Genomic DNA, 27,265 nt, shown 5'->3' with positions numbered 1-27,265 from the left:
AAAACCCGCCCGTTCCCCATCTCCCCGCTGCGCACCCCCTCCCTCGGCACCCAGGGCCTGCACACCCCCCTCGCGTGGGGCTGCCCCCACCCCTCCCCGGGCGGGCAACCAGCGGGGGAGGCTGCAGGAGACCCCCAGGTGTCGCCTGTGCCGGCCCCTTCCCCCGGCCGGTGGCTTCGCTTCCTTCGGCCACCGCGGCCGATACCAGCCCCCCGCACCCCCACGGGGCTCAGCCCCAGCTGAGCGCCGGCTTTGACCCTCCGGTAACACTGATCCCGGCCGCCGGGGACCCGACCCCGCTTCCCCCTCCTGGGAGCTTCCCCCTCACTCTGAGCTCAGGTGGGGGCTCCCCGTCCAGCCAAGTCAAACCTGCCTCAATGTTCATACTGGAATTTGTCCAGCTTTTTAAAGTATTTCAGCACCTTACATGCTAGTCAAGGTAAAAAACCAAACAAACAAACAAAAAAACAACCAAAAACAACTTTACTTTGGTTGAAAAATCTTTATTCACATAACACATCACATGAATCACATCATGTCCCACCATTGCCCCCCCATGTATAAAATACTGATAAAAAGTTTTTTTCCAGAGGCAAGTTAAATTCCGTGGTGTTCTCTCATGAGAGTGCAGCTCATCTGGCAGCCGGACGCTTGCTGTGCCGCAGAGAGCAGAACAGCTCTGCTGAAGGAAATGTAATTCCTCCCAGGAAAGGAAACTTCCCAGAGAGCTGCAGCAGCAACACGTGTAAAGCCACCAGCTTCTCCGCTCTGTCTCATCTCCCGTCAGTGGGGATCCTGATCCTGCGCGTGCTCGCACTGTGGCACACTGCAACCACAGAGGCGTCGGGGTGACATCCACCGTCTGAGATCCCACAGGTGCTCTTGGAAATCACTTTGGACTTTAACATGCAGTACAAATGTGTTTGAAGTTGCACATCATCAAATCCAATTACCCATGAGGCTCCTTCAAAGCCCCACATCTCACCTTTAGACACAACAAACAGCAAGGACACTTTGCTTACAAAAGGGAAATTAGCCACACAGGAACAAGGGAAAAATAAATGAACAAACATGTATTAAAATGCCAAGCAAGTCTCAAAAACAGAACAAAATCCAGTTTCGATTATTTTATGGCTCCTACCACAAGCCAAATAAAGAAACAAATTGGCTAGAGTCCCACCTTGGTGTAAGACAAATCCTGCTACAATGGGTCACAACTACACAAACTTTAAACACCGTCACATGACATCCTTTAAACACTGAACCATACAGTTGTAAAATCAAGGTGGAATTGGACCAGTTTATCAGAACAGAAAAAAAATTGCTAGGGATTGTAGGATCCCAGAACTGTTTGGCTTGGAAGAGACCTTAAAGCCCATCCAGTCCCACCCCCTGCCCCGGGCAGGGACACCTTCCACCAGCCCAGGTTGCCCAAAGCCCCGTCCAACCTGGCCTTGAACCCTGCCAGGGAGGGGGCAGCCACAGCTTCTCTGGGCAGCCTGTGCCAGGGCCTCACCACCTCACAGGGGAGAATTTCTGCCTTACATCTCATCTAAATCTCCCCTCTGTCAGTTTAAAACTGTTACCCCTTGTCCTACCCCCTACCTCCCTGATCAAGAGTCCCTCCCCCCTTTCCTGCAGCCCCTTTCAGCCCTGGGAGGCCGCTCTAAGGTCTCCCCGGAGCCTTCTCTTCTCCAGCTGAACCCCCCAACTCTCAGCCTGTCCTCACAGGGGGTGCTCCAGCCCCCCAGCATCTTTGTGGCCTCCTCTGGCCCTGCTGGAGCAGGTCTGTGTCCTTCTGCTGTTGGTGCCCCCAGAGCTGGACCCAGCCCTGCAGGGGGGTCTCACAGAGCAGAGCAGAGGGGAGAATCCCCCCCTGGCGCTGCTGCCCACCCTGCTCTGGGGGCAGCCCAGCACACCCTTGGCTTTCCAGGCTGGGAGCACACATTGGTGACTCACAGTTTTCCACTCACCAACACCCCCAAGTCCTTCTCCTTGGGGCTGCTCTCATTCCACTCCTCACCCAGCTTGAATATGTGTTTGGGATTGCCCCGACCCATGGGCAGGACCTTGCCCTTGGCCTTGTTGAACTTCATGATGTTTGCACAGACCCACCTCTGCAGCCTGTCCAGGTCCTTGTGGATCCCTTACGCGGTGCCCAACTGATCTCACAGAATATGATCCTGCCAGTGCATACTATGCTAAATCTATCAGGTTGCCTATTTAAAATAAATTTACGGTAAATTTAGATCTAAAATTTCAATTAAAGATACAGCAAGACAGACGGTCCATCACTGCAGATTTCCTCTTTTCCTTTTAATTCTCTAGTCCCTCAGGCTCCAATGAAAACCAATTCTATACTAGGTCTGCTAATGTGTTCCCTTGGGAAAGCCTATCAGAGCAAGGAACAAGAGCACAAAACACTTCCAAAGCATCAAACACACTGAAAAGCACAAAATGGACAGCCAGAAGGCATCGGCACACAGGACTGTGCTGATGGCACAATCACTGGAGCTTTCCTGCTCTCTTCTGCTGAACCATCCGATAGGAACATCCAGGCACTGACAGATCTCATCCTGACTGACTCTTCTCTTGCCCTGGGTTCCAAGCAGGAAGCTGCCTGGCCTGTGATAGCTGATGAAATTGGGTACTCTCATCTGGGCTTCAAAGCTCTGCCACAACACACAGGTCAGTCAATACTTTAGTTATGCAACTGTAAACAAGCCCAGCCAAAGCCTGTTTTGCTTGCCCATATTAACTGAAATCTATTTTTTACAGTTATTAATACCACTTCTCCAAGTTTGCAACAGTCTACATAATAAAAGCAAAGCTTATTGCAGCAAAGATAGAATGCAGAACTTTTAATCTTACTAATTAAGAGACCCATAACCATTCCAGACAGAAAAAAAATGAAGGAATTGCCAGCATTATGGCACATCATCTGACTATGACACTTCCGTGCCACTGTCAGACATCTGGAAATGCTCCAGGCTTGTACACAAATAGGGATGGGAATGTATGCAAAGGCTGATTGAAACGGATGATGCCCAAAATCTCAGGACAGCCATTCTAAGAGAGCCCCCTCAGCCTGCAGGGAAAAGAGTGACATATTAAACAACGAGGCATTTCATAACTGTGAATGTTTAAATGTGGATAGATCCCTACAACCAGGGAGATGGGTCTAAGCTGGCTGTCATCTCTGTGAGATGATCTGTATGAGGTCTTTCACAGTAATTCTGCAGGTACAACAGGTAACACAAAGAACACCCTTCCAAGGATGAGGGATGTTTACCATCCTAAGGCACGTAACTTCAGGAAACTATTCTGACAACTGATTTTAAGTAAAAGGTCTGCTGCCCTGATCCCACTGTTATTCTGAACACAAAGAACAGCAGGGAGAGCCCATTCCAGCTCTATGGACATAAAAACTACAAATCTGAATCTGAGCACAGCAAGGACTTGCCTGCTTCACCGATTCAAAAAATACCCACTTCTGAGCACAAAACCTCAACCAACCACCTCACAAAAGGAAGGAAACACACCAAAATGTGATGTGCACTAGCATTAAAAACATGTCAGAGTCTTACAGTTTTCAGTGGCTGGATTTCATACTAGGCACAGTGAGATGACACAGGCTTCATGTGCTGCTGACTGAAACAGGCAGGAGTACAGCATTCAGCTTCCCCTGGGAAGCAGCGGGGCATAAAAAGGTACCAAAACATACCTCAGATAAAATGGGAAGCATTTCAGCCTGAAACGGAAAGATTTGTGCTGGTTAATACTGTATGTGTAAGCAAAAAAGTCAGCTGAGTTATAACCGCGCTTTAAGACCCTTCCCCACAAATCCTTCTGGCAAAATATGAGTTTGCAGATGGGAACCCCTTGTTTTTTGCACACTTAGTCCACAGGAGCGGGCCCACAATGTGAAATTCTCCTCAGTGCCATTCTTCCATTGCAAAACGCAGTGACCAGGGTGACTTGTAGCTAGCACAGGAGAGGCTCGCTACATCTTATGCTCTGCCTTTGCATCCTCCTATCTCTATCTGCCCAGAAGGGCACTCCTACCTTGCAGTACAGCTGGGCAAAATCTTCACTTCTCCTTCCTATTTAACCAGATTCTTAAACCTGCAGACAGTAAGGTGAGAGCAGTAAAGGCTAGGGTTATTTTTATAGGGCCATTCTCATCTACAGCGTCCCCAGAGAAATTTGTTTCCCTACGCGCTATCCACGTAACATGTCCGAGTGTGATTTGTAAACTCTGAAGTTCACAGAAGGGGCTCATCCAAAGCAGCACTTGGAGGAAAGTACAGTCTGGAGGACAGTCCATCTTGCTCCAAAAGAAAATCTCCTCCGACAATAATTCAGTAGCTCATGTCAGATACTGCACGACGAGAAACATAATTACACAAGTCAAAATCATTCCCCCAATCATGAAGTATTTATCTTGGAAGGCTCGCTTCTCAATCAGCCGCATCACTGTATTGGATAAGCCCAACATGTTGGCAACATCCAGGATCTTCTTGTGAGTACCCTAAGAATAAAAAGACAGGAAACAAACAATTAATCTCATGGTCCAACACTTCTTATTCCACAGTCCAAGAATATTTCATCATGAGTGGCAAGTGGTGGAAATCTGATAATGGAACTTACAATCAGCCAACAGTTTGTACAGTTTTAAGAGGAGATGGCCATGGGACCCTGGAAACAGCTTGATGATGAGACTAATTAATTCACACACATGAACAGGAATGTGGTTAGAGATACAAAACTGTCTGGACACAGACACTGTAAAGAGTGGCTCGGAGACAAAGCACTCCCTACAGAGACATTAAGAGTTTTTCTGGTCCTTTTTCAGAGACACAGTCTAGTAAAAGCTTGGCGATTCTTCAGACAACCTGTACTGTGAAACTTCCCTCCTACCAACAAGAGATGGAAAAGGAGGTCCAGAAACTTGTAAGGCTAATGGTAGAGCGCAATGCAAAGGCATATAAAAGTGTAATTAATGCAATTTCAAGAAATCCTTCTGGAGAAAAGCACTGAACAAAGACTGCTAGCAGGTGTACTGCAGACAGGTCCACGCCTCAGTTCTGCTTCACTGCTGCAGCAGTTGGTATTAAGGACGTGGATCCTACCAGTTACCACGTCAGCAGTAAGCACACGGGGAGATGAACAGTGAGCTGCAGGACTGGGGGTAATGGGAAACGAGCTGGGGGAGTCACTACTGCAGTGCACCAGGAATACTCCTACTTCATTTCAGAGCAACAGTCAAATGAAACTGTATGAAATACAGGCACAGGGCTGTACTCCGGGCACAGCTCAGAGCTGGGTATTGTCCTGTCTGGGAAGGTGGGAGGGAGGGAACAAACTCACAGCTACAGAGTCACTGTGGTACAGGTAGGTGAGACAGACCTTTCCAGACAAACTGACCACCACAGCTCAGCTCCTAGCACACAGGCAGAGACACTGCCCAGCACCAGCCTCCACCACACCCACATGTGCAAAGACGAGCACTGCTAGGAAACAGCCCTGTCACCCCACAGGAGCCATAACGGAGCTCGTCCCTCAAACTGACTTGTGGGTCCAAGACCTTAACAGAACACCCAGCTTCAGAAAGCTGTAAGACTTATTTCTTCTCTGAGCAAGGTCAATAGCACAGATTCCCATCACAGTGCTCTACCACCATGCTTTAATTTTAAAATAAAAACTCTAGCTTCTGTTCTCATAGTCCACTGTACCTTTGGTCTCAGAAGAATAAAAAGGGCAAATCTGGGAACTGTTTTGAATACAAACCTGACAAGATCAGAAAAGCTCTCTGAGGACAGAATTTCTATCAACTATGTTAGACATACAGGCACAAACAGTTTCCCAATCCATAAAATATGCAGATTTGCAATATCAAATTAGATAAACAGTTTCTTCTGTAGAAGGCTGTGTAGGTGTTCAGGCCCTTTGCTGAAATCACATTATGTCTCTGCTAGTAAAACATAATCACATTTTTCACCTTCATTTCATATACCTCACATGAAACCCCTGGAAACTACTTTCAAGTTCAGCACTTTTCCTGTCTCTGTAGCAATCTTTTCACACTACTTCAGAACAAAGGAAAACCCTGGAGAAGAGGAACCAAATACGAAGCTTTAAAATGAAAGCAAACAATAGGAAAGTGAAGACTCTTCAATTCTTGCAGCCAGAACAGTGGAATTGTACAATTAGAACAGTTAAAGCCCTGCAACAAGGTGGTAATACTTTGTTCATACCTGTCTACCAATATGCAACACCCAAGAAGTTACAGAGACTAACATGCTTCCAAAGTAAGCCATTTATCCTTCTCTGCTGTCACTGTGCTAGCTGCTTCTGCCAGATTTGTAAGTGTGCAACAAAGCGACAGTGTAAACAAAGCTAAGGAGAAAAGGAATATGAAAAGCTGTTTCCTCAACTGTGAGACAAAGTATCCCCCTGAAAACATAAGAACGTGATGCTCCCAAAAGAACAGACTACAGGCAGCAGTGGGCAGAAACATGCTAACAACTTTGACAGTTCTGACCCGCAGTATACTGCCTTGCTACAAGTTGGCAGCTGTTGTAAGGGGTGCCTAGAGCGCAGAAGGCCCACCATGATCTAACAGCAATGCAGACACCTTACTGCAACCTAACTAGCAAAAGGAACAAGACAGGACTGTAGACTACACGAAACAGTATTCCCTCTCAGAGTCTCTGAGGCAGCAAGTTCTGCATCTATTTCTCTATTGTGTTTGCCCAATGTGGTTAAGTTCTCCTGACCTGTGATGTATGCACTTCTTCTCAGGAACCCTCCTGAATCAGTGACTTACCAGCCTCTACAATCAACAACCCAAACTCCCCACGTGAAGCACAGGTACACTCGTACACTTTAAAGACTGGATGCCCCAAGCCACCAAAGCCATCCAGAGCTAAACACAGAGGACAAATGTCCTCTGCTGTTACACCCTGCAGTGGTCCTGGGCAGCACTTTGGGAACGCCAGGTCACCTGGACCCCTGGATCAGGACAGGAGGTACCTGGCTTGTGAAGAGCAATGGACATTAGATTAAAATAAGCACCTAGCAGCTCTGCCCTGTGAAGACACCCAGCTCTGGGAACACCTAAGAAATGGTACCACTGGTCCTAGAAGTTGCTCCAACAAAATGCCTATGCCCTTCAAGGGTGAGATCCACATGTGTGTGCAGTTCAGCTGTATGTGTGCCAGCTGGCAGACTGCCTTCACAGCCAGCGAAACCCTGGCCTGCCATCCCTGGAGCTTAAGGTGTGACTCATCTGACCAAAAGTAGAGATTTCTGTTAACAGTTAAAAATGCCTAAATCCTCTGCCAGATACGTCCTAGAAGAAATGCATTAGCACAAAATAGACAACATTATCCCCATCAGAAGATGAATACAACAGACATAGGGAATTCACCACATTTTTCACACACTTCTTATTAAAAAACTTTTTGTATCTTTGAGCTATTCACTCAAAATTTAACATCACTTTGAACAGTCTTTAGAATAAAAGACAAGTTATTAAGAGACATGAAGAGATACAGCTGTCATTAACAGAATTCAGGGAAGGATATAGTGTAAGGTCCATTAGACCTGAGAGAGTATTATCTTAAATACTTTATGCCAGCTTCACAGTTGCTCTGAGTGATGCTCATCTGAATTAACACCTGTGAGCTAGCCATTACTTCCCATTCTTCACTTGAATTAAAAAAAAAAAAAAATACAACCAACCAAACAATAAAACCCATAAGGGAACAAAACATAACATTCAGCACTCCAAATACTAACCACTGTGCAGGTGAAGACTGTTAGCCACACAGCCACAAAAAGAACTTTAAAGATGTTCCTAGTGAGATGATAAATTGTAAAGATTTCAGGTTCAGTTAAAATGGAGTTTGGGCCTTTCCCAGCGTTCTCAGCTTGAAGCAGTGTACTGAAACAAACATGTTTTTATTTTACATAGCCTGGTCATCATAAACACAATGAAATGTGGGGTCTTTTTGGTAAAAAATGATGCCCCCACCTTTAATGTCACTCTCTGGTCCCTCAGCCCCTGAAGGATGTTGGTCCCACTGCCAATAAGATCATCCATGCCACGATGGGCATTCTGGAGGGATTCATTAAACTGTAATGTTTCGTCGATCGGTATGGTGGTGTCAGAGTCCTGTGGGGGAAATGCAGGGTCTTGGTTACCGTGCCTGCTCACTCACACTGCCCAGACAGAGTTAGATCCAGAAAAAGAACAGACAGAAACAAATATGGCAAAAACTTGACAGGACTTGAAGGATTATGTTTTAACCATTTTCTCATAAGGATATTACATACAACATTAATATTTATGTGAAAAAAGTAATTTAGAGAAGCCTATGGGAAACAAGCCAAAAGGCAAAGTTGATCAGCTATTCAACTGCAACTGGATCTTGAAAGATTTTTATCAGATTAAAAATGGAGAATTTTTTATAATCTCAGTTTATGATGCATGTAGGAAAGGGAATTTCAAGAGAGAACATCAAAGCTAACAGAAGGTGTTTAACAAGGAGTCATTTGATCATTGCAAGTGAAAGACTTTTGAAAGATTGAGCATCACATTTCTCAGTGACAGAAGGCCTGCAAAACACAATGTCTGGGAGATGACATTCCATAAATGTACAACATGGTGCAAATTTCTGATAGTGAGGGCAAACAGACACAAGTCTAGTTCTCTGAAGGTCTGACTCAACACCCAAGGCTTTATCTAAAAAAAAAAAAACCAAACATTTTCCGAGAAAAATGCATTAGCTCAACTAGAAACAATAAATCTTGAAATGGAAATAACTGGGTAAAATTCTGTAATCTGGATTGCACAAGAGGTCAGAGGTTGTGATCATTTTTGTCTTTCAAAGGCCTCCAGTTTAATTTTCTCTACACAGCATTTCATCCAGAGTGTGAAGATAATAGCTCATCACTCCCACACTGTTTTACGGACAAGACTCATGATATTGGTAAGAGGTTAAGTGTGGAAACATGCTTCCATGTTCTTAGAACAAGAACTGCCAAAATGTAGAATTCATATTTGGGGCAGAAGATGGTTAATACCCTACATCTGACTGTCAGCTGTAGGTTACATGAAAGCAACAATACCAAACTTGCTCTGAGTAGACTCTGGTGATCATTGTAAAAAAAAATGTTGACATGGGAATGACATGTACAGTGTTAGATGCTGTATTGCCTACACGGGTGTTCTGCTTACAGTAAAAGAATGAAGAGTAAAGGACAGAGCTGTTAGTTGTTGCAGGGTCAAAGCTACTGGGTGAAGAAGCCCTGACTGCATACATATCTCTTTGATCAAATGTCAGTGAAACACTAAGGCTGAAACAAAGGTCTTCTCTGCAGAGCAGAAGCACTTAGATTTGCACCTCAATAGTTATTCTTTCAGATATTTACTAAACTTCAAATCAGCAGGGATTTCACTGCCTATACAAGGAGCTTTTTTATACACTACAAGGCAGAAAGAAAAATATCTAAGCAGATTTTTGACCCTCCTCACAGAGAGACTAGATGGCATCATAGCTTTCACCTGCTGTTAGTGGTTTTCTCCAGAATGGTACAAGGGAAGGCTTTAAAAATAAAGATCATATTTACCTTTGAACTAAGCAAAATATTCAGAACAGTGCTACAGCTTTCAAAAGCCATTATGTATGGCGCAGTGATTTAAACAGGATGCTCACACACTCAGCTGATGTTTCTATTTAATAAAGTAGGGTAGTATATAAATAGAAACTGTGTAAACTTCTAACCAAAAAGATAGGCCAGTAACTGACAAATAATCATCATTTTTCCCATGAAAGGGTCATTGTACTTTAAAAGTCACATTTTTGTAATGAGTTAAAAGAAATATAAAATAATCATGCACTACTTTTTTTTCCATCTTAAAACCCCTTTCAACATCTAAAAGAGAAAAAAATTGACATTTATTTTGCATTTGCTAGCCTGCTACTGCTCTTCAGAACTGTTCCACACACATAAGAGTTTTACTTCTGGACAAATTTTCCTACAGGAAAATGCCCCCATATTTGCAGACGAACACCACAGTGTTTTGAAAACAAATCAGGTTTCAAATTTCAGTGTTCCTTTCAAGTCTTGTTTATAATTTTGAAATAGTGAACAAAATGCTAAATGTCATCTTTATGTCAGGCTTTGAGAAGTGCATCAAACCTCCCAAATCTCAAGAAAATCGGATGGCTCACATTCTTTCTTCCTTGCCCTAACAGTGAATGACAAGACAGATAAGGAATGTTAGTTTATATGCCTTTAACAAAAAAACCCCACACCAAAACCCAAAACAAAAAAAGACTAGCTTTTGAGTTACAGAAAAGTGAAATCTGAAAGCAAATCCACATTATTCAGAACAAAATTCCTCTAGGAATTTGCACTGGGGGAACTTCCCAGTGGAGGAACTGAGAATTAACAAGAATAGGTGGAAACACATTTCTATATTAAAAACTTTTGAATCATTTATAGGTAAAAAAGCAAAGGTTTTTTTTTCCCAGGTGTGTGATTTATATTTGGACAAATTAAAGCTTGCTGACATCTACTGACAGCACCGTGTATAGAAGCCAGACATTTTACAGATCTCAGGATTTGACAAAGACATTTGACACAAATCCAGGTAAAATGCATTACTTTGGTACCTACCTCATTCACCCTTTTGAAACTGCTATATAAAGTCAGGTAGAACTGCACCAGATAAAACAGGAGCAGCAGCTTCTGGAGTCTTTTACTACTGACTCTTAATAGCCCAACTCTTCCTCATGAGAGAGTTGCACTTTTTCAACACATACTGTAATTCTTTTCTATCTTTATTCCATTTACATCTCACAGCAGCAATCTAAGAGAGTCATGTCTATGTCTTGCCTGAAACTTCTCTGGAAGACTATGGCTTCTAGAACACAGAGATCTAAAATAAAGAATATTTACATTAGTAGTGAATGTACGTGCAAGCAACTCTTCTCGCTGTCGCTCCTGCTGCTCCCGGATGTAACGACGATGTTGAAAGTTCCTCAGAGCTGTCTGCAGATGCTGAACGTCGTATTTCAGCTGGTCAACTCGGCTAGAAACGATCAACAACAGGAAGACATTCCCAGGGATAAAAATACCATTCTTTTCAGGTGTTTTTTATATGAATAATGGAGTGTTATAAATTAACAAATAATAAAGAATGATGGGTTCTAGTTATCTAGAAGATAAAGGACATTAAAATGTTAGGTCTATAATCCAGACTTAGCTCTTCCATGCCTCACTTTTCTACTAAACAGGCAATTATTTAACTGGAGGCTAATGACAGAATGTGAAGCAGAATTCTGTCTTGGACATCCTATCCCGTGACTAGTCACTTCAGGAGTTACATATATATTCCTCATTTAACACAGATTTAGAAAGATGGTAGGATTTGAACAGTTTATATTTTATGACCCTCATGCACACAAAAGATTTAGCTTTCAAGTTTAATTAATTAGCACCATGTTCTTAAGTTTGAGTTTTTATTAAAAATAATTTAAAAGTTTGCAGGCAGTACAGGAAACATCTCCATTAGGCTAAAACAAGTAACATCCAGAACTCCATTGCCTGCCTCTGATTAAATATGTGATGACTACAAAGAAAGCCTAGATGACTATTTCAGATACTGACCTCTAATATAGGTGACATGAAGTCTACCCCTAGTATCTACAAAGACATTTTGGGACTAAACATTAATAGTAGAGTCACAGAATAAATTAGAACTGAAGTCCTGAGGTCTTTGGTGCAACCTCCTGCTCAAACCAGTGTTAACTGTAGAAACCTCTTTATTTAAGTCACCAACAGCTAGGAAAGTGGCCCAGAGAAAATTACATGAACTGAATTAATTTTACTTCTTACCTCCACAAATGCCATTAAAAGCAAATGCTGTATAGAACAGAAAAATTTTAAGCCTCGAAGTGCCATGTTCTGCTCATCTCAGAACACAGCCCTCAGTCCAGCTCCATCACCAGTCTGTGGTTAAATGTAGGAAAGCGATTTTGCCTCTGTGCCTCAATTTTGCTACTATAGAGCACAGAGGTAAGTTAAGCAAAGTATAATGTTTTCACTCAAATCAAAAGCAAAGGGCTTCAATAAATGTAATGAAAATAATTACAAAGACCTCACTGCACTATCATAGCAAAGAAGGTGAACTTACAGTTTAGCATTCTGTCGTTTATTGGGAGGTTCTTTGCTGGACAGGATTTCCAGACGTTCCAAGTTGCTGAATATATTGTCTATTCTTGCCTGAATCTCATTTTCTACTACTGCAAAGAAATAAAAATGTGATTTAATTTGTATTAAAGAACTGCAATCTGAGTGAAGCATTCAAAGCCGTCTTTAATACCTGGCAGATGAATGGATGAAAAAAAAATCAGTTAAGGGAGAACTACACATACCATGAAAAGCCACTTCTTTAACTCAATAATTTGAGACTCTTGCCTTTCCCTCCTCCTCTGAGAAGGGAGCTAGAAAAGCCCCTCCAAAGTCAAGATACCTGAGCCTGCTTCCCTACCAGCTCCATGTATTAGAATTCACAGCTCCCACATTTCCCCCCTGCAGCCCCTTCCTGTTCCCTTGGCAGGATTTGCTTACACAAGCCAATAGCCAAGATGTTTCTCACAACAATGGCAATTTAAACCTCTGAAAACTGTTAACACAGAGTTAATATACATCATCCACATCTACAGCAGGGGAGATTGACAGAAGATGGGAAGGATTCAGAGTTGACAGGAACTGGCAGACTGGACAAGCAGCTCAGAAAGACATGGCCAAAACAGGGCTGAAGCCCTTTCAGGTGGGAGAACAAGGCCACAGAATAATTGCCTCATCATCTACACTGCAGTTGCTTCTGATAATCTGCACAGAAATAGCAGAGGGGCAATAGTACAATATGCAAACTCATACACTTGTACTTTAATGAGGTGGGAAACTGAAACAACTTGGGAAAGAGTCCTGTATTTTCAGTTACTGTAATCGTTGTAAATGTACCTTGTACATGGACCAGCAAAACACGATACAAGCCACAACCCCCCTTCCTCATTTGACAGCCACATTTTCTAACCATGTCACAGTTCAGCATTTCACAACTTAAAGAACTGCACAGAAGGCAAAAGACAGGAGCATCATTAATCACCTGACATTCCTGTGTTTACAGGAGGTGAGCTGCAGGCACACCCCCCCCAGAGCATGTCCACAGACGGTTATTAGAGCACAGAAGCACCATCACGTCTGTGCAGCCATGAGGACAGTCCTGAAGCCTCAGACTGCCACGGCCAGACCCGGTATAAATAATCACCAAATCCTACAGACACCATTTGTTCTTATCTTGCATTCAGACCAAAGTCTCAACTAACCACTCCACAGTCTGTCAGGACTTTTCAGAAAATCGCATTCAGCAGAACCCAGAAAAGCAAACAGCACGTACAACCCCTTTCTTTTTGCCCTTCGGCGTCCTAGAATCCCAGACTAACTTGCTCACATATATAGACACAAACCAATCAAATTCACCCAATTCATCTCTTCATCATTTAGCACAGCTAAAATTAACAGAAAAGCAACCAGGAGAGCAGACAGACAATTACATCGGCTTTTGCCAGTCCAAGCAATGGTATTGATTTGCTCATTCTGCACTTTTCTGAGCAAGAAGTGATTATTTGCCCAAAGTTGGGAAAGGAAAGCTGCAACAGAAAGTCTGATTTCCTGGCTCCTATTCCTGCTTTTCAGCCAAAAGATAATCCTTCTTCCCATAAATTCTGAAATACACACTAATATCTAGAGCATGTATCTGTAACTTTAGAGAGAGAAACAGTGTGTTCATTTACTGACTATGTAAAATGGTGCATAATCCCATCTCTTGAAATGGTCTCAAGTAGCAGAGGCAAGATGGCATATTATGTTAATTTTCCAAAAGTTCCAAAATCACATCCAGTGAGCAGCAGTCCAGGAAGTCTGGCATTGTAATAGGAGTAGTAGTACAGCTACCACAAGAAACAGAACCAGTAGACAAGTTGTAATTTTTTGACAGGAAAGTTATCACAGCCCTTTCTACAGTGAAGTCATACTTCACAAATATATTTAGAGTAACAGAAGTCAGTCAACATGTCCATAGATGTATCCAGTCAATGCAGTGTCCTTGCACTTCAGAAATTCCTGATGAGGCCCATTAGCAATTACTCATACAGGAATTAAGGCTTCAAACACAGGTCCAAATTACATTTGCCAACTCTGCACTGGGGTAAAAAGTCCTGCCCCAACCTATCATAGCATTTTATTGCAGTCATTTTATTAGCACAGGATTAGAGTCCAAATTTACTAAAGCAATTTCAGACCTAGTTGTTCTACATATTTCTCATAAGCAGACTGAATTAGAGGTTCTGAGTCTGATGCAAACAGGAACTATCAGAATCATTCTGCTTAAATTCCTGCACCCCAAATCACAGCATTTTCCCCAGAAACTGGACTCAGCATCTTTTGTGGAAGACTGCCAATTAGTGGATACTTAAGGAACAGCAAAGTAACAGGACAGATACACAACCACATTTCTGTGCTTCTAACAAACTAGCCCAGTGATGTTCTGAATTTGCAGTTCTGTCCACATCAATGTGTTCATTATAACTCCATGAAAGCATCAGTGTGGGGGGTTTTAACCTGTTTATGTTGAAAGCCTCTACAGCATACCCTGAGAATGAGTACCAAAATCTAACAGCACCAAAAAATAGATGGCATTCCCATATCAAGACACTGTAGAAGCATCCACAGTAAGCACCGTCAATTAAAGAATTACAATAGGAAGATGATTTGAAGTAAATTCTTGTTCTGTCTTTTCCATTCTGTCCTTCATATAAAACAGCACCTTACTGAAATCAAATAGTAAAATAATTTTAATGCATTCCAAATTGGTGATGTCTCACCAGTTGATACACAATGACTGAAGAACCAAATCTGTTCCAATAATCATTGTAAATACAATGATAAAGCATACAACGTTAAAGATGCAAGCTAAATCAAATCAGTACTGGAGTGGGACTTTTCTCACTAATTAATTACTTACAGTGTACTGACTCTTTGTCTGAAGTCTCCAGCCGCCCCATGTAAGACTGGACCTCATGGACTTGCCTATCAAAAGAGTAAATTAACAGGAGAAGTCAGTTAACAGTTATAAAATCGAATCATTTTTCAATACCTCAATTTTTGGCTTCTTTTACTTAAAAGTACTTTTTAGAGCAGAATAGGAATCAGATACATCGTATTCAGTGCAGACAGCTTATCACTGAACAGAGAAAACCAACCCAGTTCTTCACTTCACTTAATATGCATCTACAAAAGAACTTTCAGTTTAAAAACAAAAATCAAGGCAAAAGGGCTTTCTTTTCCTCAAAGATTTCCAATTCAGTTCTAGCTCTCTTTTCGTAAGCATAACCTGCGCTGGGGCTCTCCCAGTGCCACACACCTGGCATGCTGGAAGCCATTAAGATCCACCTACTCCAAGACAATCATGGAGACAAGAGTTCCAATTCACACTAGGAACTCCCAGGAGGCGAGTGCAGCAGAGGGAAGATCCACCTGGGAGATGAGTGGGTACAAGAGGGACCTTCATAACAGATCTGCAGTGAAACACTACCTGCGTACACCAGGAAAGTCAAGAGTGCTGATGAGACACCACGCCTTTATGTCACTACATAAACAGGTAGTACACATCAAACCCTAAACACAGGTTTTGTCCCTCCCTTCTCAAAAAGAAAACAGAAGCACTTGCAAAGGCTCAGAGAAGGACAATAAAGACTATAAAAAGTACAGAATAGCTTCTATACAAGAAACAGTTGTTCAGTCTGGACTGGGGGCAACACTGGGGAGATATGCTAGAGCATATACGGCACAGGAAAAGGTGAATAAAGAATGATTTTCACTGTCTCCTACAACACAGGAATTACAGAGGCATCAAATGAAATCAAAAGTTTAAAACTGATGGGAAAGAAAGGACTACTGTTCTGAACAAGCAGTGGCAAAGGAAAACAAAACTGAAACACCAAACACTGATGGTTGTTAAATTCCTGTTTCAAAAAGCCCCCAAGTCTCACATTTCTGGGAGACTGGGACAATATGCAACAGAAGTATGGCATAAGTTTGCTCATTTCCTACTCTGTTTCCTGGAGATGTGCAGTTAGACAATGCTGAACACATCCTGGGACAGGCAGACCTTTGGCCATACTTGGTGCAAACAATCCCATAGCAGCTGGGATTCAGACTTCAAGAAACACACTTAAAAAGTTACAAGAATATCATGATCTTTTTTAAAAGAAATTTTAAGAAATCATCATTTTGGTTGCATCTTTTTTTGGTTGCACTCTTTTTCTGGTGTACATACTGTTTGATAACTACAGCACAAATGTTTATGAAGCCAGACCTCTGAAACCAACTTACCTTACAGAGTAATAAAATATTTATTCTTCAGTTCTGAAATTTTTTTTATAACTATCAGGGCTACCTTTCAAATCACAACGCTGTGCTACTGAAGAGATCACTGAGGATGCCATAAGTACCACATGACTTAGAATTAACTAGAGAACTAATTCAATATCCAGTATCTTGCAACCCACACTTGTTCTGTAGTTTGTTTATTTACAGTCAGCTTATCCGGGATGCCCCAGACAGCTTGCAACTTGCATTGCTCTTAAAATGCCTGTTTAGAAATCCAGGTGTAGAAGCCAAAGCAGACCATGTACAACTGGATCAGAAAAAATACTTCACGTTCACCAGGACTCTTCCCATGCCAGAAAATACAGTTAAGTCTGGGGAAAAGGTAGGAAAAGAGTTTAAAAGTTCAGAGTATCCCCAGACTGACAACACACACTACAACAAAAACACAACTCAGTGACTACAGTCCCCAAAGAAGCTGTGGCAGGGTTCAAGGCCAGGTTGGACGGGGCTTTGGGCAACCTGGGCTAGTGGAAGGTGGCCCTGCCCGGGGCAGGGGGTGGGACTGGATGGGCTTTAAGGTCCCTTCCAACCCAAACCATCCTGTGATCATAGGATAAGGCAATATGGAAACGGGAACAAGACAAGATTATTCCCCTATCAGTAACAGTTACTACTACGGGTATGCATTTCTAGATCGACAGCAGGATTTCCCGCTCTTCCGTAGTCTGGCTCTGGCACCGGCCGGGCTGTCACCCCCGGCCCGCGTTTCTCACGCCCGTCGTCACGGGCCTCCACGTCCCCTCGCCGCCATCTCTGCCGGGCGCAGAGGGGCCGTCCCGGTGCGGTGCCCGAGCTGCACCCAGACCGTCCCCTGAGAGCAACTGTGCGCCCCCGGCCTCAGAAGGGTCCCGGGCCGCCTTGAATGGGGCTTCGAGTAATGATGTAGTGGGAGATGGCCCTGCCCACGGCACAGGGTTTGCTGTAGACGATCTTTAACGGCCCCTTCCAACCCCAACCAACGCCTGAGTCTCTCAGGTGTCCACACCCTGCAGCAGGTGCTTTAGATTCCCATCACGGTCAGTGAAAACCTTGTCAGCTAAGACAGGTGTCTTTGGTCATAGGAACTGCATCCGCTTCATAAAATCACAGACTGGTCATCACCATCCTCTCTGAATGTTGCCTACCTGTCCTGTTGTGTCTTTGATTTTCAGAGAACTACTTTAACTCCAAAGGCTTGTTCACAAATGGTCATGGTCATGGTCAGCTTAGGTCATCCACTGTGCAGATAGCTTTGTTTTCTTAATAATCCTGATTTTTCCACTTACCTTCAGACAGACTGAATTCCCTACAGCAGGTTATCACACATTCATTGTGCAATAGCAGGTTCCTCTGCCATTTTTCACAGGGCTGGCAGTTTAGGCCTTGCTCTGGGGTTGTATGAAAGACAGCTTTCAGTTAGCTCATCTGTACATAGTTCCTTAGTTGTTTTGACCAGATAATCAACTGCAGTTGAAGCCTCAACCTTTCTTTTATACACTGGACTACAAAACCTGATGTTCTTTATGGTCGTAGTCTGATGAGCCACCTGAACTTCTACAGCTTTATGAGAGAATCAAGGAGAAGGTGGATTATCAGAAAAACCCAATAGATACAGGCCGGTTAGTCAGGACACCAGAAATACAGATACAAAGACTGATTGACTAAAAAGCTAAAATTAGGACTATAACTCATAGTTGACAGTGTAATTTAATGGAAAATAGTTCTTGTCAAGAAACATAACTTTATTCTAATTAGAGCTTGGTTGGAAAAAAATGGGAAAGACATGTGTTCTGTAAAGCATTCAACTTAATACCACAAGATCAGTCGTTTAAAAATTAGTAAGTGTAGTCTCTGCCCTCATGGACCAGGCAAGTACTCAGCTCTTCCCTTCTCCACTGTTTCTTCCCTCTCTTAAATGTTGTCTTTTTCTCTTGTTCCTCAGGTTTTGAATTCTCCCTGATGTTGGACTGATGCTACCTTTCTCTGGGTTCATGCTACCTGTCCCACTTGTGGTATGGAGAGAAACCTGCTGCATCACAAACAATAATGTGGTAAACCAGGTCCATCTAAATAAAATGTTCTGATACAGTTAAATACAACTTTTCAAATCATAAACTGCCTTCAGCAACCACAGCCATATTCCACGCTTTTCTTCACTTAGGCAAAGCCTAAATAACTTTACAGCAAAAGTTCAAGATACTGAAGGAAAACAAACATTGGAGAGAAGATGAGAAATTATGTTAAGAGGTGGGGAAGCTTAAGACGGACACCTTCTTATGTGACACTGGGCAAAATGTGAAACCTTGAGCCTGGAACAGTCTCCAAAGTGGTGGGTTTTTTCTGATGTTGCTCATTTACAGTTAAGGGTGTGCACCTGAAGAATACATTCTAGTCACATGAGAACAAGTCACTGAGCATCACACAGATATAAATGAGTGAAATAACTACACATCTTTAATCGATGGGAGATTCTTCTTCCTGTGGATCCATTCTTTGCATCTCAGACAGTGCATGAAACTTCCTTTGTCTGCCCTGCCCTGTCATTCAGTGAGCCCAGTCTCTGGAAAAAGACCATCTATCCCCTGGATGTCTAATAGTCCCTCAATCCACAGAAATCACATCGATCTAAGAATAAACGGCATGTCAATAAAAAACATTAACTGCAGCGATAACAAATATGTTCAGTCCTTGTTCTTTGCTCTCCCTTATCTGAGTCATTATACCCTGTTTTCAAACACTTTCAGGAAATAGAGAGGTTGAATGAAAATAGATGCCGGTATTTCCCTCCTGGCCAGAGCTTTTAGAAGTATCACAAGAGTTTTGATGAAGTGGCAACCACTGAAATACAAGAACGAATTTCTGTTCTTTTGTGAAGAAATTGATTTTTGCCAGAAACAACATGCTGCAACCAAGCGTCTGTTCTTGTTAGACTTCAAGTCCTTCCAGGAGGAGTTCTTCAGCAAATTGGCTCCTTTAGACACAACAGCCAGGAGCATGGAGAGTAAAAAAAAAAGGGTTTTGTTCAAGGAAAGCCTCTGTATTGTAAACAGGATAAAAGGGGATGGAGAGAGTCACTTATCACTGTCTAATGTGTCCCCAGGTCATTCCTGTGTAGCACCTACTGGAGAAAAAGGATTTCATATTCACTGCTCTCTTAGAAACCCCAAGCCAAGTGTGGGGATTTTCTCTATCAGACAATCTACAGACATCATATGCATTCAACAGCAGCATTCAAACCCCCATGGGTGCATTCTCCATTGCTGTCCTCTGGCTTGTAGCTTAAAGCCTTGCAGCACCAAAAGAAAAGCTGGATCCTTGTCGGAACTCCTTTGCTCTGCCAGCATCAGCCCATTTTCCCCTCACATCTACAGGACTTCGTTCTCTCTCCAAAAAACCAGACCCTGATGCTCTATTTAGATCAGACCCTAATAATGTGTGTCTCCCTGTTTCTCTAAGCATAATCCCAACAATCATAGAAACTCTCTCCTCCCCCCCCCTCCCTCCCCCTCTTTTTTGGGCACACAAAGTATTCCCCAACTCCTTGCATGCTTTCTTGATAATAATAACTGTGGCTTTAAAAACAAAGGCGTGCCGAACCTGAGGGCATGCCGCAGAGGCAAGACATTTAGATGAATGCTTGATGGAGACTCCTCACTTAGTCCAGCTGCAGGCCATGGGGCTGCATGTCCCAGCTCTGACAGACTCCCTTACACAAGCCAGACCTCACAGCACGCCTCTCAGCATTTTGAGGCTGTGGAAGCAGAGAAAAAGAGAAGGGGAGACACGATAAGAATGTTGGAGACTCATCTATCAAATTTCTTGGGCTGTTGGGTGATGTGCTGGACCCAGGTCTTCCTGGGCAGTAAGCTTTTTAAAGACACATTGCACCTCCCTTCTCATCTTCCCAAATTAAGAACGTTTCTGCACTACAAACGCAGCCAGTTTTGAGACTGATCTGTGGCCAGAAGGGTCACAAATGCTTGGACCATCATTCCCTTCTTCATAAATGTACCAGATAAAGGGACACAGCAAGGATGGGGAAAGTCAGACCGATGGAAAAAGAAGTCAAACAACATCTTTACCATTTCACTAACCCCCTCCCTTCTGCAATGATGCCAGGAAAATATGATAGAAACAGAAATAGGAGGGAAAAAAATCACCCAGTGATCTTTGAGACACAAATGTCTGGAGGTTCAGAGAACATCCTGGGCAAGTATATTGGCCTTATGCTTTTATTCTTCCCCGGGGAACAGCCACAGATGACTGCTGGAGATGGAATACTGACCTCAGTGGAATTTTGGTACATGCAGTTCATTGGGTATGTTTGGTAACTCAAGCCTTCATTGCAGTATAATGTGTTATCATAATAATGAGTAAGCATGGCTCAGTTCTCCATGCAGGACTGAGTTCCTTGTGCCTTCTGCCTGCCAATCACGTCTCAGTTTGACCTTATTGATTAAATTCAGAAAACAGAAAGAGAAGAGCCTCCTCCAACAAATCCAAGGAAGCAAGAAATGACATTGTCTTCCCCAGTCAATGAACAGATGAAATTGCAGTAATTCTGCAAAGAAATGTAGCACCTTGCATCCATGTGCCCAGCATTAGGAACTTGTTAGGAGCCTCAAATGCCTTCTACTGAGGCGGCATCCCCCCCTTAAGCCCAAATCCCATAGCAATAACTTTTAGATAGTTTTTACAGTTTATAAGATCCAGGCTTTAAAAGCTCTGGCTTTGGAAATCTGCATTTCTTTACTGGGCAGCCCTGCTTGATACATAAATGTATTAAGGCAGATTCTGTTTTGGCACTAATATAGCCCTGAACTGTATGCATAATTTAACACTTACATAGGAAAAATCTTAAAATATGTGAGCAAAACTCTGTGCTATTTTCCTGTTTTTTTCCAGGGGTCAGTTCCCTCACAGTCAGTCTCTCTGAAACATGTCAGGTTAAGAATTCCATCAGAATTAGACAAAATCATCAGATGCTTTGGGAAATTTTAAGCACAGATCTTTTATGTGCTACTCTTTTCCACTGCATAAACACCCATTTGCTAGGTCTAATTTTGGCAAACCAATACAGACAACTGTACTGCTCTGTTCATTAGTTCAATAGGTTAATTATGAACTGCTTTCCAAGTCAAATCTGGATGTCAGTCTGCCTCATGCTCACATTTTGTCAATATGGGGGATCTCAAAATTTTAAAAAAAAAAAAAAAAAAGAGAGTAAAAATTGTTTTCATCCATGTTTCATCAACTGGATAATGCAGGCATAAATAGATGGACGTGCCGGACTACCTCTCTCTGCTTCTCACAGGCTGGACTGGATGCTCCAGGGGCTGTGATATGTTTGTTGTTAGAACAGCCTGACACAAAGAGGCCCCGGGAGCTGCATGCACCCACAGGATAGTTGTCGTCTTCTGTCAATCCAGCTGGAGTCCCCCAAGAGGGAAAACTGGATGAGGGGAGGGTGGGGAGAGTCCTCTGAGGAATGTCATAGAGGAATTTTCCTAAAACCTTCTGCAGTAATCTGAACAAAACCTTATCAAGTCTTTTGTCATTAACAGAGGCCAGGAAAAAGTGTGAGGACTGAATGCAGACAGAAAAGATGCAATTTGCCGTTCACTCCAGCCTGGTAACTCTGTGCCAGAGTCCATAGTAGCCTGCTTGATTGGGTGTTGCTCATATGGAGTGTAATTACAACAGTGTAGTACTTTTGAGGCCATTTTCCTATGCCCAGGTAAGAGTGTCACTCTAATCAGAGGGGTCCCAGGAGTTTCCTATAGTCCAGTGAACTATGGACTATAGTGGCATTCAGGAATGTATAGCATAGGCTCCAGACAGGGATCTCTTCAGTGGGGTTTCTTTTTACCAAGTCCGCACTCATCAACCAGCACACTCTGCTATTTAGAAAATCCAGCCCTAACTCTGCCTTTTCTGGTGCTTTTGCAAAATCTCTCCTTGGGAAATTAATTTTGCCATCTTCTCACAAGATGGTTTTGATACCTGTAACTAACAAAAAATCTTATTTCTTTGGGGCTGGAAAACACCCAAAAGGGGATGGAGAAGCAGATTGTATCTCATTATTTTTTATATTCTTTAAGAGTGAGGTACATGTCAGCAGCATTGTTTGCATCAGCTTGGTTCAGCGTCCTCAACAGCAGGAGTGGATCAGGCGCTGATGCCGGCAGCTGGAGCTGCAGATGCCTCCTTGGAAGTGAGGCCACTCCACTGGTCTGGTGGCATTTACCCGCTTGCCAGGATGTCTGCAGGGAGAGGGAAGGTGCCACAGCAGGATCTGTTAGACTGCCTGTCGCATCCCTGTGTTGGAGATCTTATCTCCGGTGATTAACATGGCCCTGCTGTACTGCTCTGTTCACTGTCCTGAGCTATCTGTCAATTTGCTACTTCTATTTCAAATTCAAATGGGAGCTTGTTTGTCCTAAAGCTTATCTGCTTTTCCTGAGCAGACTGGATGGTCTCAATTGCAAAAAGTCTACCTCCAGCAGCCAACCTTGCACCCTTGTGTTACTCGGTCTTCCAGGTTCAGTTGCACTTGCACTGGCAGCAAGGCTTTATTTGCCCCAGTGTGACAGGCTGGCTTAACAAAAAGTGTGATCTGCAAAATTGCATCTACCAGTCTTCCCTGTTTTAATGAAATATATTTACTTTATTGCTCCTTCAAGCTTTCCAGCACTGTTCCAGTGGCCCAAATACCACGGTGCAACTAGGTATAGCACGGTGCAGCAGCTGGGGCTGTGAGAGCTGGCACGAGACACCCAGGACTCGTTGCACACTTCAAGTGATCTGGGATTGCCCATGCTGGGAGGAATCTGCAATCGCTTTAGTCCCTGGTAAAATGATGTCTTGTGAGACTGGCCAGGGCTGTTCGCCTCCCTGCTCATGCTGCTGACACGGAACAATATGCCCAGCAAGCTAAAGTGACCATGAGGTGCAAGTGAAAGGTGTGGGGGAAGTGGCAGGGCTGAATATGAAGGGTGACCAAAGTGAAAGGTAGCCAATGCATCATGAAGAGATTTTTTTTTAACACGGTTTTTATTGGTTTTTCTTCCTGGTTTTGGAAAAATTGAACCTGAAATTCAAGATCATTTTCTGTTGGCTGTATCCATCACTGACTGAACTGCCGGTAGATTACTATCTTTGTGGATCTGAATTCCCCAAGATATAGTTTTAACACATGCTGGATTATTTGATTAATTATTAAAATTATATAATATTATAAAATTACATATTATAACTATATAATTATAGAATATTATAAAACTGTGTTGGTAGCAGGCATTCACAGCTTATCTCTACCTGTCTAGTCACAGATCTTTCTGCATCACTTCCCAGCAGCCTCCAAACCAGATGAGTTCTTTGTTCACAGCAAGTGATGCAAAATCAGCCCGTCTCCACTGATGGCAAAATACTTTGGTGCATTTCCACCTGCCAGGAGTCTTCTCCCCAGTGTCCACATCACAAGCTGGTTGGGAGAACCGCTCTTGTTTCCCCAAGCCCTCTCCGCTAGCCTGCTACAGCTGTTGTTAAACATCTGCTTTCCAAGCATTTCACATGCCACAAACTTCACTTCCATGATTATGAATTAAAACTTGAAATACGATGTGCATTTTTAGGGAATCTTTAAGCTAGAAAGGAAAACATCTTACTGGTTTTATTGCAAATACTGAGGTTAATTCCTCTGGCCTGTGTCAGGTAATGTGACCTTTCAAACCTGCCTGTTAAAATAACATTATTTCAGTTGTAAGGCTGAACACAAGGATGCTCACAAAGTCTCCACTTTTCCTCCAAATCACTAACGATCTGACTGAAATGACACAGAGGAAAAGCAGAAAGAAAAGTGGCATCTGTATGTAATTACCAGCCACATCACTCTCAGCAAGAACCACATTAATGACTGTGCTGGCCCTGAGTGCTTGGTGCTCAGCCTTGTACAGATTTGCAGTGTAAATCTCTTTCCCTCCTCCCAAGCACCATGGCTTTATTTGCATCTACAACAGCATCAGGTCTACTCCTGCATTCTGACAGCTGTAATGTGGGAGCCCTGCTCAAGCTGACACTGCTCTTGCCCACACTGCAGGGCTGAACACATAAAGGCTGGAGTATTTGTCAGGCAGATGGAAGCTCTGTCTGCCTGTGCTCTGCCATGGGCAGAAAGGCCGTGGCTGTGGGTGGTTCAGGTGGGGTACAACACCGCCCAGTGTGGAGTGCAGCTCACCTTGGGGTCCCGTGGCACCCACTAATGGGGCTCACTGAGGCTCAGCAGGAGACCACCACAGCAGTACTGCTGACTTGGCATCAGCAGGTCACATTTAACTGCAGAAACACTATCTTCCCTCAAAATGGTGGTGAGGGTAGCCAGCAGCAGCCTGCTTTCTCCTCTCCAGCACCCTCTTGAGAAGTGGGGGTGCTTTTTTTGCCACACCGCCCCAGAATGGGAGGTTGTTCGCTGTTGCGGGCTGGAGCTAGAGCTTGGTCAGCAGCATCCTTACCCGAGTGACAGAGTCACCTTCTCCTGCCCCTCAGCAAGGTTCCAGCCCTGTGGGTGCTACTGCATAGAAGAGCTGAAGGGAGAAACAGAGCAAGCACAAGGGCAAGAGAAATCCTCTGAGAGGGAAAGCCAGGACCATCCGCTCTGTGAGCAACTGTGAGCCACTCTCTGTGAGAGAGCACTAGCGGACTTGGAGACTGAGGGGTTCAAGCACAGGTCTCCAGCTCTCTTCAGCTGCTGACAGCTCCTGAATGTTCCCAGAGAAAGACAGGATGGGCTTAGTTTTGGACTGCTGGTTAGGGCCTGTCTGTACTGGGTGGGAAGCACTCAGCAAAAGGAGGGAGATGGTGACTGCACAAGTTGACCAGAGCGCAGGAACACATCTCTGCAGCATGGGAGCTGTTACCAGCTGGGGTCTTGCTGGCAGTATCTATGTATGCTCCTGTACAGCAGCACTTCGCCTTCTTTCATCATTATACTGCCCACAGATACCAAAGTCCTATCAGTTTCTTTGTTGGAAAATTTGAGGCAGAAGACCCAAGTTTTCTAATAGTAGACCTGAGGAAAGACTAGAGCACAACTCTCTCGTCCCTGCTGCTCTGACCACTGGTCCTCACTGGTATCCCCTCCTCTCATTACTAAGGTGTTGAGTATGCCTGCAGCCCTGAACTGGGATGTTTTGCCCAGTTGCAGACTGGGGAGAAGCAACACCGCAGCTCCTCCCAAAGAGCTCAAGGAGCGGCAGTGCCTCAGGGCACTCAGTAAATGAATAAAAAAACAGAGTCAGAACTGATTAGGGAGCTCAGGTTTTGGCTCGGACTCTAGAGCCTCCAAGGCATTGCAGAGACTCAGAACCTCATTACTTCTATAAAGTGAATTCAATAATTAGCTCAGGTCAAAAGTTTACGGCTTGGAGACTGCTGCTGGGGAAATGGTTCCTCCTGGACATTAGAAACCAAATTGCAGAAAACAGCAGTAGTTGGCATCAAGGCAAAACACTTAACTGAAAATCCTTTTGATGAGCTTGTCTTATATAATCTTACTGTACAGTGAGTGTCGCAGTGGTGTCCCCACAGAAGGAAATGCATTGCACTGGAGAAGCAGACAGGACACTGCCACAGATGTGGTGAACCTAGGAACTGCCTAATGGATGGGTCCTGGTCTAGCTAAACCAAAATCCTGCCATGGCCAGAACAAGGTTTTTCAAACAAGGCTGCAGGTAGCTGTTATAGGCTGTATCCTGCCCCAGTTGCCTCCAAACAGTCTAGCTGAAGAGCGGCCGAGATCTAAAGCAGTCATTACTGCAGTGGGATAGTGTTGTCATCAGTTTAAATAGCCAATCTCTACTGAAATGTTTCTATGTTCCTGGTTTCAAAGATAGCCCAAAGCAGCAATTCTACATCCTTGATTCATCCTACATACAGAAGCCTTTCAGTGTTTGAAATGTTTTTATTTTCCAGTTTCAAATAATATTCCCCAATAATATGTTAGAAGACAGGGAAGTCAAGTATCATTCGCTGTTTAATCATTTTGGTTATATTTTTAACGATTTACCTGACTCACAGACAATTGTTTTTCCTTATAATGATCAGACCTCAGAGTCTTATCCCCCTCTCAGAGGCCTCTGCAGTTGTGCTACATCCCATGGGATGTGAAGTACAAATTGCCAGCAGTCAGAGCCACACTGCTGAGCTCTGACGTGGCACTAGAGGATTTTCCATTTTAGCCTTTACCTGGGATTATGGGCCCCCACATCCTTCCCTTTTTGAGACCACAAAGCAGAGATTGTGCCACACTGCCTAGCACGACAACCTGCCTCCTTGCCTGCCTATGCCAGAGAGAAAGTGGGACAGGGAGGTGGGAAGGGAGGGGCTGAAGAATTAAACAAGACAGACCAGAAAGCCTTGAATTTTTCCCCTAATACTCAGCCATTTAATGACTAGCTTGATGATAAGCATGAAATTAAATAGACAGAGAAAATTCTCTCATGTCTAAGAAGTCAGCAGATAATTAGGCTTTGATGGGGACATTCTGAGATACTTTCTGCTTATTTTGTGAGTCTGATTTAATGCTGTGGCTGTCTTGGTTGTCCCTGCAGTTGAACTCTGCTGATCTCTCCTGGCCAGACCTCGGATAGATGCTCGTGCTGGATGATACCTCATTTATTCAGGGAAGTGCTAGTCCTCTGGAAGAACCTTCCTCAATAGGGAAAACCTTTCTGTTCCTCTCAGTTTCTATTTCCCATGT

The 27,265-nt window shown here is 43.6% G+C and overlaps 1 protein-coding gene across 3 annotated transcripts; it reads right to left on the bottom strand.

Annotated features, from left to right (window-relative positions):
• Positions 1-1,944: 1,944 nt before the first annotated feature.
• On the bottom strand, positions 1,945-15,167 carry GOSR2 (golgi SNAP receptor complex member 2). Of its 3 annotated transcripts, XR_003400014.1 has the most exons (6): positions 15,104-15,166; positions 12,209-12,317; positions 10,972-11,104; positions 8,039-8,179; positions 3,921-4,531; positions 1,945-3,881 (listed from the first exon to the last, which is right to left on the bottom strand). XR_003400014.1 is itself a non-coding variant. In XM_026864755.1 (5 exons), exons 1-5 carry the CDS (start codon positions 15,141-15,143, stop codon positions 4,370-4,372), a joined length of 585 nt encoding a protein of 194 aa, XP_026720556.1. In that variant the 5' UTR covers positions 15,144-15,167; the 3' UTR covers positions 1,946-4,369. The 3 variants fall into 3 exon arrangements, 2 of the variants coding, with proteins under 2 accessions (XP_026720556.1, XP_026720557.1); XM_026864755.1 differs by having other exon boundaries at positions 1,946-4,531; positions 15,104-15,167; XM_026864756.1 differs by lacking the exon at positions 8,039-8,179 and having other exon boundaries at positions 1,946-4,531; positions 15,104-15,167.
• Positions 15,168-27,265: the final 12,098 nt, after the last annotated feature.

This window comes from Athene cunicularia, assembly GCF_003259725.1.
Source record: "Athene cunicularia isolate RWA chromosome 27 unlocalized genomic scaffold, athCun1 chr27_part1, whole genome shotgun sequence".
NCBI lineage: Eukaryota > Metazoa > Chordata > Aves > Strigiformes > Strigidae > Athene > Athene cunicularia.
Note: the sequence above shows the minus strand (reverse complement) of the source record. Positions and strands in the feature narration are given on the sequence as shown.

What these genes read in the sequence shown, in the direction of transcription:
- GOSR2 (XM_026864755.1), bottom strand. Translation starts at nt 15,143, where the DNA reads ATGGGGCGGCTGGAGACTTCAGACAAAGAGTCAGTACACT. An exon ending in AGACAAAGAGTCAGTACACT is followed by an intron (nt 12,318 to 15,103) that starts GTAAGTAATTAA and finishes ATTTCTTTGCAG; the next exon opens with TAGTAGAAAATGAGATTCAG. An exon ending in ACCAGAGAGTGACATTAAAG is followed by an intron (nt 4,532 to 8,038) that starts GTGGGGGCATCA and finishes TTTTATTCTTAG; the next exon opens with GGTACTCACAAGAAGATCCT.